General features: G+C 49.5%; 1 protein-coding gene across 5 annotated transcripts; it reads left to right on the top strand.

Annotated features, from left to right (window-relative positions):
• Window positions 1-514: 514 nt before the first annotated feature.
• Window positions 515-6,721, top strand: LOC119353125. 5 transcript variants are annotated; one of them, XM_037619719.1, is made up of 4 exons: window positions 515-827; window positions 930-1,372; window positions 1,477-4,164; window positions 5,907-6,721. In XM_037619719.1, the coding sequence occupies exon 3, from the start codon at window positions 1,507-1,509 to the stop codon at window positions 3,544-3,546; it is 2,040 nt and encodes a 679-aa protein (XP_037475616.1). In that variant the 5' UTR covers window positions 515-827; window positions 930-1,372; window positions 1,477-1,506; the 3' UTR covers window positions 3,547-4,164; window positions 5,907-6,721. The 5 variants fall into 5 exon arrangements, with proteins under 5 accessions (XP_037475616.1, XP_037475617.1, XP_037475613.1 ...); XM_037619720.1 differs by lacking the exon at window positions 930-1,372; XM_037619716.1 differs by having other exon boundaries at window positions 515-1,372.
• The last annotated feature ends 4,375 nt before the right edge of the window (window positions 6,722-11,096 follow it).

The raw sequence follows: 11,096 nt of genomic DNA, 5'->3' as shown, positions 1-11,096 counted from the left end.
TTTTTAGATGTAAATCTTCCGTTGATTTTTTCCTGAATTTTATTGAGTCAGATAAAATTGATTTTCCTAAAAATTTCAAAAACAGCAGAAAACAATAACTCACACTGTATTAATAGGTCAGTCCGAAATATTAATACAAAGTGATGTACAACTAGACCAAAATGATATAGATATATCATGAAATAATAGAGAATCATAGATATGAGACGTATCACATGATTGTGGGCCGACCCGTGTTGCTTTTCAGCCCTGTGAGTACAAATTAAGATTTCTTTTATAAAAAGTCAGAAAAAATAAGAAATTTAACAATATAGAAAAAATACAAAAATATATCAAAACTCAAAGGGCCGTGCCCTGACAGGCCTAAAAGCCCGTCATTCAAGATCGCCCTTGTTCTGCGACGGGCTGAAGACCACGGGCCATATGGCCAGGTCTGACCGCGTGGCTATCTTTGCCTAAGAAAAAAAAGGCCATATCTTTGGCGGGGCCAGTCGTGGAGCTGTGGCGGCGTCTCCGTAGGAAATTCCCAAATCTGGTCATCCCAAAATCAATCGCGCTCTGCTCAGCCATGGCGGAGACCGCGACCGCGACCGCTCCTCGGCCTCGGCGCCTCCTCCCGTCCGTACCTACGACCAGCCGCCTCCGCCGCGACCACCCGCGCCATGTAGCTTCCCCGTGCCGCTCTGCTCGCGTGGAGCTTCTGGTCGCCGACGGCGGCCGTCCTCAGGCGCGGCGCCTAGCTAGACCGACCGCGAGCACATCAGTCAAGCGCCTCTCGGACGCATCGGCGCCCGCGGTCGGCTCCGCCATGCCCGCCCTGCTGCCATGTGAGTTCCTCCGCCGTGTTTCCTTATCAACATCTGAACCCATTTTAACCCGTCGAAAAAAGTTGTGTTTTTCACTTCTTCTAAAATTTTGTTCTGTTTTAGACGGCAGCCGGCCTGCCATAACATGGTCCGGGAATAGAGTACTGTTGGTCGACTGAATGCAGCTTGCACACTGCCATGGTCTCGAGTCAATTATAGGACTGTACGACAGTGTGGTGTCCAGATGCAGGCACATGTTTGAGACTCTATTTATGCACCTCATCTGAATTATCCTTCAAAATGTGTGCATCCAGCACGTACCCTCACATGCGACTCCTCGCTGTCATCAGTGTTCTTAATTTCTTGCTTCTTTGGCTGCTTGTTGAGAGTGGACATGTGTCTAGTTGGCATCCCTTGTTGGCTAGCTCCTGTAACATGGAAATGGATAGCATATTCATTCACCAGTAGACTACTACTGCTAGTACCACTACTCAGTTGATCTGGACTCACTGGCAAGCAGTGTCATACTCTTCAGTTCAGGTGTTCTCTTCCTTCAGAGTTGTGAGGTATCATGCCGCCACTTTGCCATCTCCTAGCCTAGCTCACTATATGCAATTAGGCTGCGCTCTTAGCTTGTCTAATTGTCGTTACTGATTTTACGTATCTACAGTGCTTGCGTTGCAGGATCAAGCTCACAACAATGGCTGGAGGGCCGTTGGGATTCTGGAATGACTGGGCGTCCCAGATTGGGGTTCTCTTGAGCCTCTTCTTCCAGGTCATGCTCCATATCTTTGCCAACATCCGTCGGCATAAAGACGGCTCAAATTGGCTGAGGTTCCCCCTCTGGGTGGCGTACCAGCTGTCCGACTCCACTGCGACATACGCCGCTGGCCAGCTCCTCTTAAGCGGCGCAAAAAAAGACCACCACCTCATCGCCTTCTGGGTGCCGTTCCTCCTACTGCACCTCGGCGGCCCGGATAACATCACCGCCTACGCCCTCGAGGATAGCAAGCTCTGGGGGCGCCATTTGCTAATCCTTCTGGTCCAGGTCCTGGGTGCTGGATATGTCCTATACAAGCATATTGTCGGTAGCGGGACCTTGCTCATGGTGGCTGCCATCTTGATATCTGTTGTCGGTGCTGCAAAGTATGGGGAGAGGACATGGGCGCTCCGATCCGCCAAGTTCAGCAGCCTCCGGAGCTCTCTCAAGGTACGGGCACATGGCATACATCACCAGCAATTTTACACCGAGTATCAAGACTGGTACAGCGATGACGAACTAGTCCTGCAGCATGCTCACTCCCTGTTTCATATCTGCAAGCGTGGGATAGTTGATTGCGTGATTGCGGTGGATGACTCGGATAGCCAGAATGAGGTAGATTCTCTGGACAGCAAAATAATCCAGGGCTTTTCGAAAGACCGTCAACACATGTGGAGGGTGATGGAGATGGAGCTCTCCCTCATGTATGATATCCTGTACACAAAGGCAAGCGCAGTCCACACTTGGGTTGGCTACTGCATCCGTGTCATCTCGCCGCCCGCCATTGCCACCTCTCTCGTCTTGTTCCAGTTGAGCAGCAAAGATGATTACAGCCTAGTTGATGTTGCCATCACGTACACCTTGTTGGTTGGCGCCTTGTTCCTGGAGACGAAATCGCTCCTTGTCGCACTAGGGTCAAGCTGGGTCTTTGCCTTCTTGTGTACCACACAATGGGATTGGCTCCGGCATTCTGCTCTGTGTTCTGGAAGATGGCATTGGCTTCGGCACACACTTTTTTCTCTTCGCCGGTTTTGGCCTGGCAAGATGATCATGACAGTAAGCTCAAGGAGATGGTCAGGCACCATGGGGCAGCGCAACATGCTGCGGTCTTGTGCCAGACAGGTGGATCCGATGAGTCAATGCCTAGGCAATCTGTCCAAGATGCTGAACCTTGGTGAGTGGTGGGACAGGAGGCAGTTGTGGACCATTGATGTCCCTGAGAAGGTCAAGAAGTTTGCATGGAGTAATGTCACAGCAATTGATATGAACACGATGGGCTTGCTCAGGACTGGATGGGGTAAAGCGGCACTGGATGAAGAGCACTACCCTGGGCTGTTGATTGAGTTGGATGTCTTTCATGGAGTTGACTTCCATGAGAGCGTCATCAGCTGGCACATCGCTACCGACTTGATCCTTGCTGCAACAGACCGAAGGGGCGATCACGTGTCTGACGATGAGGTGGAGCTAGTCAGTGTACTGTCCAACTACATGATGTTCCTCCTCGTGGGCTCCCCCGACATGCTACCAGGCCTTCCTCAAAACTGGTTGTACGAGCAAACCTGCAAACAGCTAGAGAAGATACGCAGTAAACACGTTGCTGGTTCTCCTCGCAAAAGCGTCTACACTGTGCTGAAGAACTTGTTCCGACCACACCATCACCGTGGCTGGAAACCTTCTGAGCTTGAGAAGGAGATCGCCATTGACATACTGAAAGAGCTGGAAGACCCCAACTTCAATAATCCTAGGCTCAGTTATGCACGCACTATTGCGAGAACAGTGCTTCGTAGAAAGGAAAATAAGGTTTGGATGCTGCAAAGGCTGTGGTTGGACTTCCTGTTCTACGCAGCCAACCGGTGCAACAGGGAGGCGCATGCGAGGAAGCTTGGCAGCGGCGGTGAGTTGTTGACCGTCGTGTGGCTTTATCAAGAACACCTCCACCAAGTAAAACAGGACAGGAAAAAGAGGCAGAGCCCTGTGTAATACACTGTACTAATAATGAATGTCCGGAAATATCCTCACTTTCTGTACTTTGTAAGCATAATATCATTCTTCAGTTCAGAACCCTTTGTTCTTGCTCAGCTTGCGGTTTCCTTCCTATGATGAATACGGCGGAGCACAGTATGCCCATTCACATGCTAGCTAGCCCAGCAATGATCCAGTGAACAAATTGTGCTGTACAGGGCTTACGTTGTAATGATGATCTGCAACCAAAATTATGAACAAGTTCAAAAATAGATGCAGGCCCGGAGGTCTTAGCTGTGGGCAGTGCAGTATTTGCATATCGGTTGTGTGTTTTATTGGCAGCAGCAGAGAGTCACGCCCAGTTGGTGTTCTGTGAAGTAACAGGTTCTGGTGGAGTTCCTCTAGTCACGGAGAGCTTAAGGTGCAGGCAATGCGAAGGAGTTCAGCGCTGGTATTGGCTACGGCGCACACTTTTTCTCTTGGCTGGTCCTGGACTGGCAAGATGACGATGACAGGAAGCTCGAGGAGGCGCTGAGGCACCATGGGGAAGCACATCGTGCTCTTTGTTGCCATGTCAGTGCAATGAGCACCCACATAATCTTTCACACCATCTATTCCACTCCGGCATAACTGATGGTAAGCCCTCCTCTGCTCCCTCTCATGCCCTGCTTGCTTGCTTGCGAGCCGTGGTAAACTCTGAATTTGGTCGTTTGCTTTCTTTCTTCAGCAGGCCAAGAAACAGGGAGTGCCGACAGTAGTACTTGTGTCTGCAGTTTCAGTCACTGCTTGCTATTTTCAGTAGCTAGATAAGTTCAGTTCAGTTGATTCAGTCACTGCTTATTTCTTCAGTAGCTAAATCAGTTCAGTTTAGTTGTTCTGCACGTCAACTGAATCGGCCAGAAGTGAGTTGCGTTCTCGCTGCGGCCTTGCGTATTTCAGAGGTCTAGAGTGTAGATCAGAGCCTCAAAACTAACATAGTTGAGCAGTACACAAATCAAAATCAAAGAGTTTGTACTGGTAAACTCCATTCTGTAAATCAAGCATGGCAAGTTTTGTAAATCAAATTCAAAGAACTACTGGTAAAATCAAAATCAAAGAGTTTAACATGGCAAGTTTTGTGTAGTTGAACTACTCCATTTTGCTTTTGTGTTGTTGGAGTAGTTGTACTGAAATTCAGTTCTGTAAAACTACTGCGATGGAGCTCCTTGATCAGGAGTAGTTGGAGTAGTTGTGCAAGTCAGGAGTAGGTTCAATACATTTGTTCACTTTCTTAATGTGATGTTGCTGCTGTACTCCATTATTCACATTGAAATAGGAGTAGTTTCTTAATGTGATGTTGCTGTTGCTTTTACTCCAGCAGTTTTGTGTAGTTGTACTGAAAAGTTGCAGGAGTATTTTTGTGTAGTTTTGCTTGCACATAGCAACTTTTGTAGTGCAAAATTTGCTTGCATTAGGAGTAGTTTCAGTAATTTTACTGCAGAAGTAGTACTTTTGCCAACTGGCAAGTTTCAGTACTCCTACTGAAAGCAGTAGTAGGTACTCCTAAATGAAATTACACAAATGGAAATTTACTTTAAGTAAAACTAAATGAAACTTTTTTAATTAAAACTAAAGGAATCTTTCCTTTAATTAAAACTAAATGAAACATTTTCAGTTAATTAAAATTAACTGGAACTTTTCTTTTAATTTTAATTAAATGAAACCTTTTCCTTTCACTAAAACTAAATGAATCTTTTTCTTTAAATAAAGCTAAATGAATCTTTTTTCTTTAATTAAAACTAAATGAAACCTTTTCAGTTAATTAACTGAAATTTGTTCAGTTAATTATGACAATTTCAGGTTGCCGGAGAGGAATTTGGGATTAGGATTCTTTCCTTTGTGGTTTGCATTTCCTGTAACATATACTCCTGGGATTACGAGTATCAACTTACAAAGAATAAACAGAAAAGGAACAAGAAAAGCTTTAACCTGTTCCAGCAAGTGATAACAGATTCTTCTAATCGGCACTCAAACAGGATTTTGTTAGTAAGAACCATGATCTGGTACAGAAATCCGGACCAAATATTACTGGATTTTCTGCACTATACAGATAAATGTTATCCAACCAGTTCACTTTTGTTTTTATCCTTTTCTTTTGGATGTAGTACATCGGAAAATAGATGTTGTTTGTGTTTTTTGGGTCCTCTCTAGATGTTCAGTTGCAAGCTCATCTTTACTCTAATTGTTTTTCACAGTACAGTACTCCTGGAGCACATTGTTTTTCACATCAAAATCTACCACATCATTGTACTGCAATTCAGTCAATTACTGCCTGGTTGTGCATCACAGTACAGTACAATACATTTACATCATTGTTTTTCATGTCTGCTGATGTTCAGGAAATTCACCTGTTACTGGAACAAGACCATCTGATATTGGCCCTGGCAGGTCCTGCTCAGCAGCAAAGATATGGCAGCAGCAGTTCCTGCTTGGCAGCAAAGAGGAGGCAGCAGCAGTACTAGGCGAGCAGCAGCAAAGAGGATGGAGGCGCCAGCAGCAGGGGGATGGTGGCCTGGCCATGGCTGAGGAGGGAGAGGTGGAGGGTGAAAGGGAGGAGGGAGAGGTGGAGGCGGGGCTGGAGGTAGGAGACGACTTAGGGATCTGGCGGAATTCAAACCAGGGGTAACCTGGTCATTTCCCTCCTTTTTCACCTGGTCGGAAAACCCGCCAACGACTTATATTTCGGTACAGAGGGAGTATAATCTTACGGGCGGAGCAGCCGGGTTGGTAGCCGTTGGATGATTTCAACTCTGTCCATTGGATCCGCGGCGCCGTTTGCTTCTTTTAGCACAAACAGCGTTGCAAAGTAGAACCCGTCCATGTGGGTGGATCCCAGCACTGCTCAACGGATCGTTCTTTTTTATTCCTCAGCTTTGGATTCAGGCGTTCAGCTCTGGCTCTCTTGTTGGCTCATGGCTGCCCATGCGTTCCTCACGCTGCAAAGTGCCAGGGCCGTTGTCTAAACAAACCTTGCAACATACTCTCTCCCTTCCTTAATAACCATTTTTATAGATTTCTATATAAACTATATACGGAGCAAAGTTGGTGGATCTACGCTCTAAAATATACCTATATGCATTTGTATGTTTGTCCATATTGAAATCTCTAAAAAGTTTTATATTTAGAAACGGAGGGAGTAGTATATTTTTGAAAAAAGGACAAAGTTTGCTGCAATATGAGTGTATACAACATGGTCATAATTATTTTTTTGTTGCATGTGACAATAAAAATATTACAATTTTTGTGAGTATATATGCAACAACCTAATTCGTTGAGACAAAAAATTGTTCATAAAATAATGGTTGCAGCATATATGTGTTAGAAGAGATAAAGAGATATTGGTGGAATTGATGGTTGTATTGTTTGAGCCTCATGGCATATATATCCTAGTCTATCCTATACTTCCTAGTAATCATTATGCTCAACATCCCATGCAATCACAGCGGTAGCGACACAACCGGTGAGACTGGAGAAGAATTTGAAGCCAAGCCGACGGACACCCCCCACAGTTGTAACAGTGCATGCATCGCGGAAGTCGTGATTGGAGTGGAAACCCACGAGGCTGCTCAAGCAAGGCGGTAGCCCTTTGTGCCGTTGTCGAGGTAGCCGAGAGCGTAGGGTGGTGTAGCCATGGTCAAGGTAGCCTCCCGAAGAACGCCGTGGTCGATGTCGAGTTGGGGTGGCCGGTGTTGAGGAAGTCGCCGTGGAGCCGCGGGGGCAAGGGGACACCGAGTTAGCATGGGCGCAGTGGTGTCGAAGTAGTGGTGCACCGGGAAGAAGATGTTGTTGACGAGGCGTCGCGCCGGGTTTGCCAAACCCGAGGACATGTCGTAGACGAACGCACACGTCGGTGTTGCCAGCACCGGGCATGCGAAGACAGACGAAGGCGAAGTTTTGCCAGGCTCGGGGACACGTCGTGGATGAAGGCATGCATCGGTGTTGCCAGCACCGGCCATGCATAGACGAGGGACCTGCACGAGCTGTACGCCATGTCGAGGAGTCGGATGGCCAACAGAGAAAGAGACTCGACGACGGTTGTGGCGCCAATCGGCGTGAAGCTGATGTCACCAACGGTGGTCGGAGTAGACGAAGTGGTCGGGGTAGAGAAGGCTATGTTGGCGACAGGCTGGTGTAGGACGAAGACGAAGGGGGTGGACGGGCAACGGCGGCGACCATGGGGTAGCAGGGGCGGCGGACAAAGAAAAGCGGCGGTGACGGCTTAGTTAGGAGCGCGACGACGGTGCTCGAAGTAGGTGAGGAACCCGACAACGTGACGAAGACCGGCGCGGACGGTGGCGCTCGGCGCGACGCGTACCGACGAGAAGTCGATGCGCGGTGACGGCGGAGTGGGCCGCAGGCTGCAGTGCTACGGCCCGAAGGGGCGACGCAGCGGCGGCGGGCAGGTCGGGGCACGGTGGGAAGACCTCAGGGCGGCTTGGACCGCGTGCCACGGCGCCACGGTTCGTAGAGGCGGCGCAACAGCGGTGCACGGGTCGGTGATGCCGCGGGGACGGCCTCAAGAGGCAGCGTTGACCGTGTTCCCTGGCGCTACAGCCTGAAGAGACGGTGTAGTGGCGGCTCGGAGGTCGGGGCAGCTGCGGGGAGAACCACTTGCCGGGGCGACGGCCCGACGGGAGGCGACATGGACCGCATGCCGCAGCACAACAACCCTAAGGGGGGCGACACAAAGGTGGCGGTGGCTATGGGGGTAGCCGATGGGAGGATCTCGGGGCGGCGGCATGGACTGCGGGCTGCGACGCGACAGCCCGAAGGGGCGTCGGAGGGAGCGGCACGCGGGTCGGGGCAGCCGACGGGAAGACCTCGGGGCGGCGACGCAGCGGTCCGAAGGGACAACGCGACGACAACCTATGGCTTGATCAACGGAGGGGCACGCTGCACTTGGGACAATCTTCACGGGACCTGCGGAGGTGCGCGCAACTGACGGGTCAGGTCGGTAGCACGGCGTAGATGAGATGGATCGCGGCGGCGGGCGGGTTAATCCGATCGCGCGCTAGGTCGGGGACGCCGCTCGGTGGAGGCGAGTGGCGGCGGAGTACAAGATGAAGCCGACGACGACGTCGGCAGGGCGGCCATACAGGCACGGCGTAGGTCGACAGCAGGCCGGCACGCGAACGACGGCTGTGATGGGCCGCCGCATGGCGCGAGGTGATACGTCTCCAACGTATCTATAATTTTTGATTACTCCATGCTATATTATCTACTGTTTTGGACCATATTGGGCTTTATTTTCCATTTTTATATTACTTTTGGGACTAACCTATTAACTGGAGGCCCAGCCCAGAATTGCTGTTTTTTTTGCCTATTTCAGTGTTTCGAAGAAACGGAATATGAAACGGAGTCCAAACGGAATGAAACCTTCGGGAACGTGATTTTCTCATCAGATATGATCCAGGAGACTTGGACCCTCCGTCAATAAAGAAGAGAGGCGGTCACGAGGGTGGAGGCGCCCCCCTAGGGCGCGCCCCCTGCCTCGTGGGCCCCTCGAAGCTCCACCGACGTACTACTTCCTTCTATATATACCTACGTACCCCCAAACGATCAGATATGAAGCCAAAAACTAATTCCACCGCCGCAACCTTCTGTATCCACGCGATCCCATCTTGGGGCCTGTTCCGGAGCTCCGCCGGAAGGGGAATCGATCACGGAGGGCTTCTACATCATCACCATAGCCCCTCCGATGAAGTGTGAGCAGTTTACCTCAGACCTTCGGGTCCATAGTTAGTAGCTAGATGGCTTCTTCTCTCTTTTTGGATCTCAATACAATGTTCTCCCCCTCTCCCGTGGAGATCTTGTTGGAAATATGCCCTAGAGGCAATAATAAAAGTGTTATTATTATATTTCTTTGTTCATGATAATAGTCTTTTATTCATGCTATAACTGTATTATCCGGAAATCGTAATACACTTGTGAATACATAGACCACAATATGTCCCTAGTGAGCCTCTAGTTGACTAGCTCGTTGTGATCAACAGATAGTCATGGTTTCCTGGCTATGGACATTGGATGTCGTTGATAACGGGATCACATCATTAGGAGAATGATGTGATGGACAAGACCCAATCCTAAGCCTAGCACAAAGATCGTGTAGTTCATTTGCTAGAGCTTTGCCAATGTCAAGTATCTCTTCCTTCGACCATGAGAGCGTGTAACTCCTGGATACCGTAGGAGTGCTTTGGGTGTATCAAACGTCACAACGTAAGTGGGTGACTATAAAGGTGCACTACAGGTATCTCCGAAAGTATCTATTGTTTTATGCGGATCGAGACTGGGATTTGTCACTCCGTGTAAACGGAGAGGTATCTCTGGGCCCACTCGGTAGGACATCATCATATGCGCAATGTGACCAAGGAGTTGATCACGGGATGATGTGTTACGGAACGAGTAAAGTGACTTGCCGGTAACGAGATTGAACAAGGTATTGGATACCGACGATCGAGTCTCGGGCAAGTAACATACCGATAGACAAAGGGAATTGAATACGGGATTGATTAAGTCCTTGACATTGTGGTTCATCCGATGAGATCATCGTGGAACATGTGGGAGCCATCATGGGTATCCAGATCCCGCTGTTGGTTATTGACCGGAGAACGTCTCGGTCATGTCTACATATCTCCCGAACCCGTAGGGTCTACACACTTAAGGTTCGATGACGCTAGGGTTATAAAGGAAGCTTGTATGTGGTTACCGAATGTTGTTCGGAGTCCCGGATGAGATCCCGGACGTCACGAGGAGTTCCGGAATGGTCCGGAGGTAAAGATTTATATATGGGAAGTCCTATTTTGGCCACCGGAAAATGTTCGGGATTTTTCGGTATTGTACCGGGAAGGTTCTAGAAGGTTCCGGAGTGGGGCCCACCTGCATGGGGGGACCCACATGAACGTGGGTAGTGGGGGAAAGGCCCCACACCCCTGGTCAAGGCGCACCAAGATCCCCCCTTAGAAGGAATAAGATCATATCCCGAAGGGATAAGATCAAGATCCCTAAAAAAGGGGGATAACAATCGGTGGGGAAGGAAATGATGGGATTTCTTTCCTCCCACCTTGGCCAACGCCCCAATGGACTTGGAGGGCAAGAAACCAGCCCCTCCACCCCTATATATAGTGGGGAGACGCATGGGAGCTTCACACGAAGTTCTGGCGCAGCCCTACCTCTCTCCCTACTCCTCCTCTCCCATGGTGCTTGGCGAAGCCCTGCTGGATTGCCACGCTCCTCCACCACCACCACGCCGTTGTGCTGCTGTTGGATGGAGTCTTCCTCAACCTATCCCTCTCTCCTTGCTGGATGAAGGCGTGGGAGACGTCACCGGGCTGTACGTGTGTTGAACGCGGAGGTTCCGTCCGTTCGGCACTAGGATCATCGGTGATTTGAATCACGACGAGTACGACTCCATCAACCCCGTTCACTTGAACGCTTCCACTTAGCGATCTACAAGGGTATGTAGATGCACTCTCCTTCCCCTCGTTGCTAGTTTCTCCATAGATAGATCTTGGTGACACGTAGGAAAATTT

The sequence above is a fragment of the Triticum dicoccoides genome, chromosome 2A, assembly GCF_002162155.2.
Source record: "Triticum dicoccoides isolate Atlit2015 ecotype Zavitan chromosome 2A, WEW_v2.0, whole genome shotgun sequence".
Classification (NCBI taxonomy): domain Eukaryota; kingdom Viridiplantae; phylum Streptophyta; class Magnoliopsida; order Poales; family Poaceae; genus Triticum; species Triticum dicoccoides.
This window is presented reverse-complemented; position numbering and strand designations above follow the sequence as displayed.

Bases quoted from the DNA above. Each gene is read 5' to 3' on its own strand.
- LOC119353125 (XM_037619720.1), top strand. From the start codon at position 1,507: ATGGCTGGAGGGCCGTTGGGATTCTGGAATGACTGGGCGTCCCAGATT.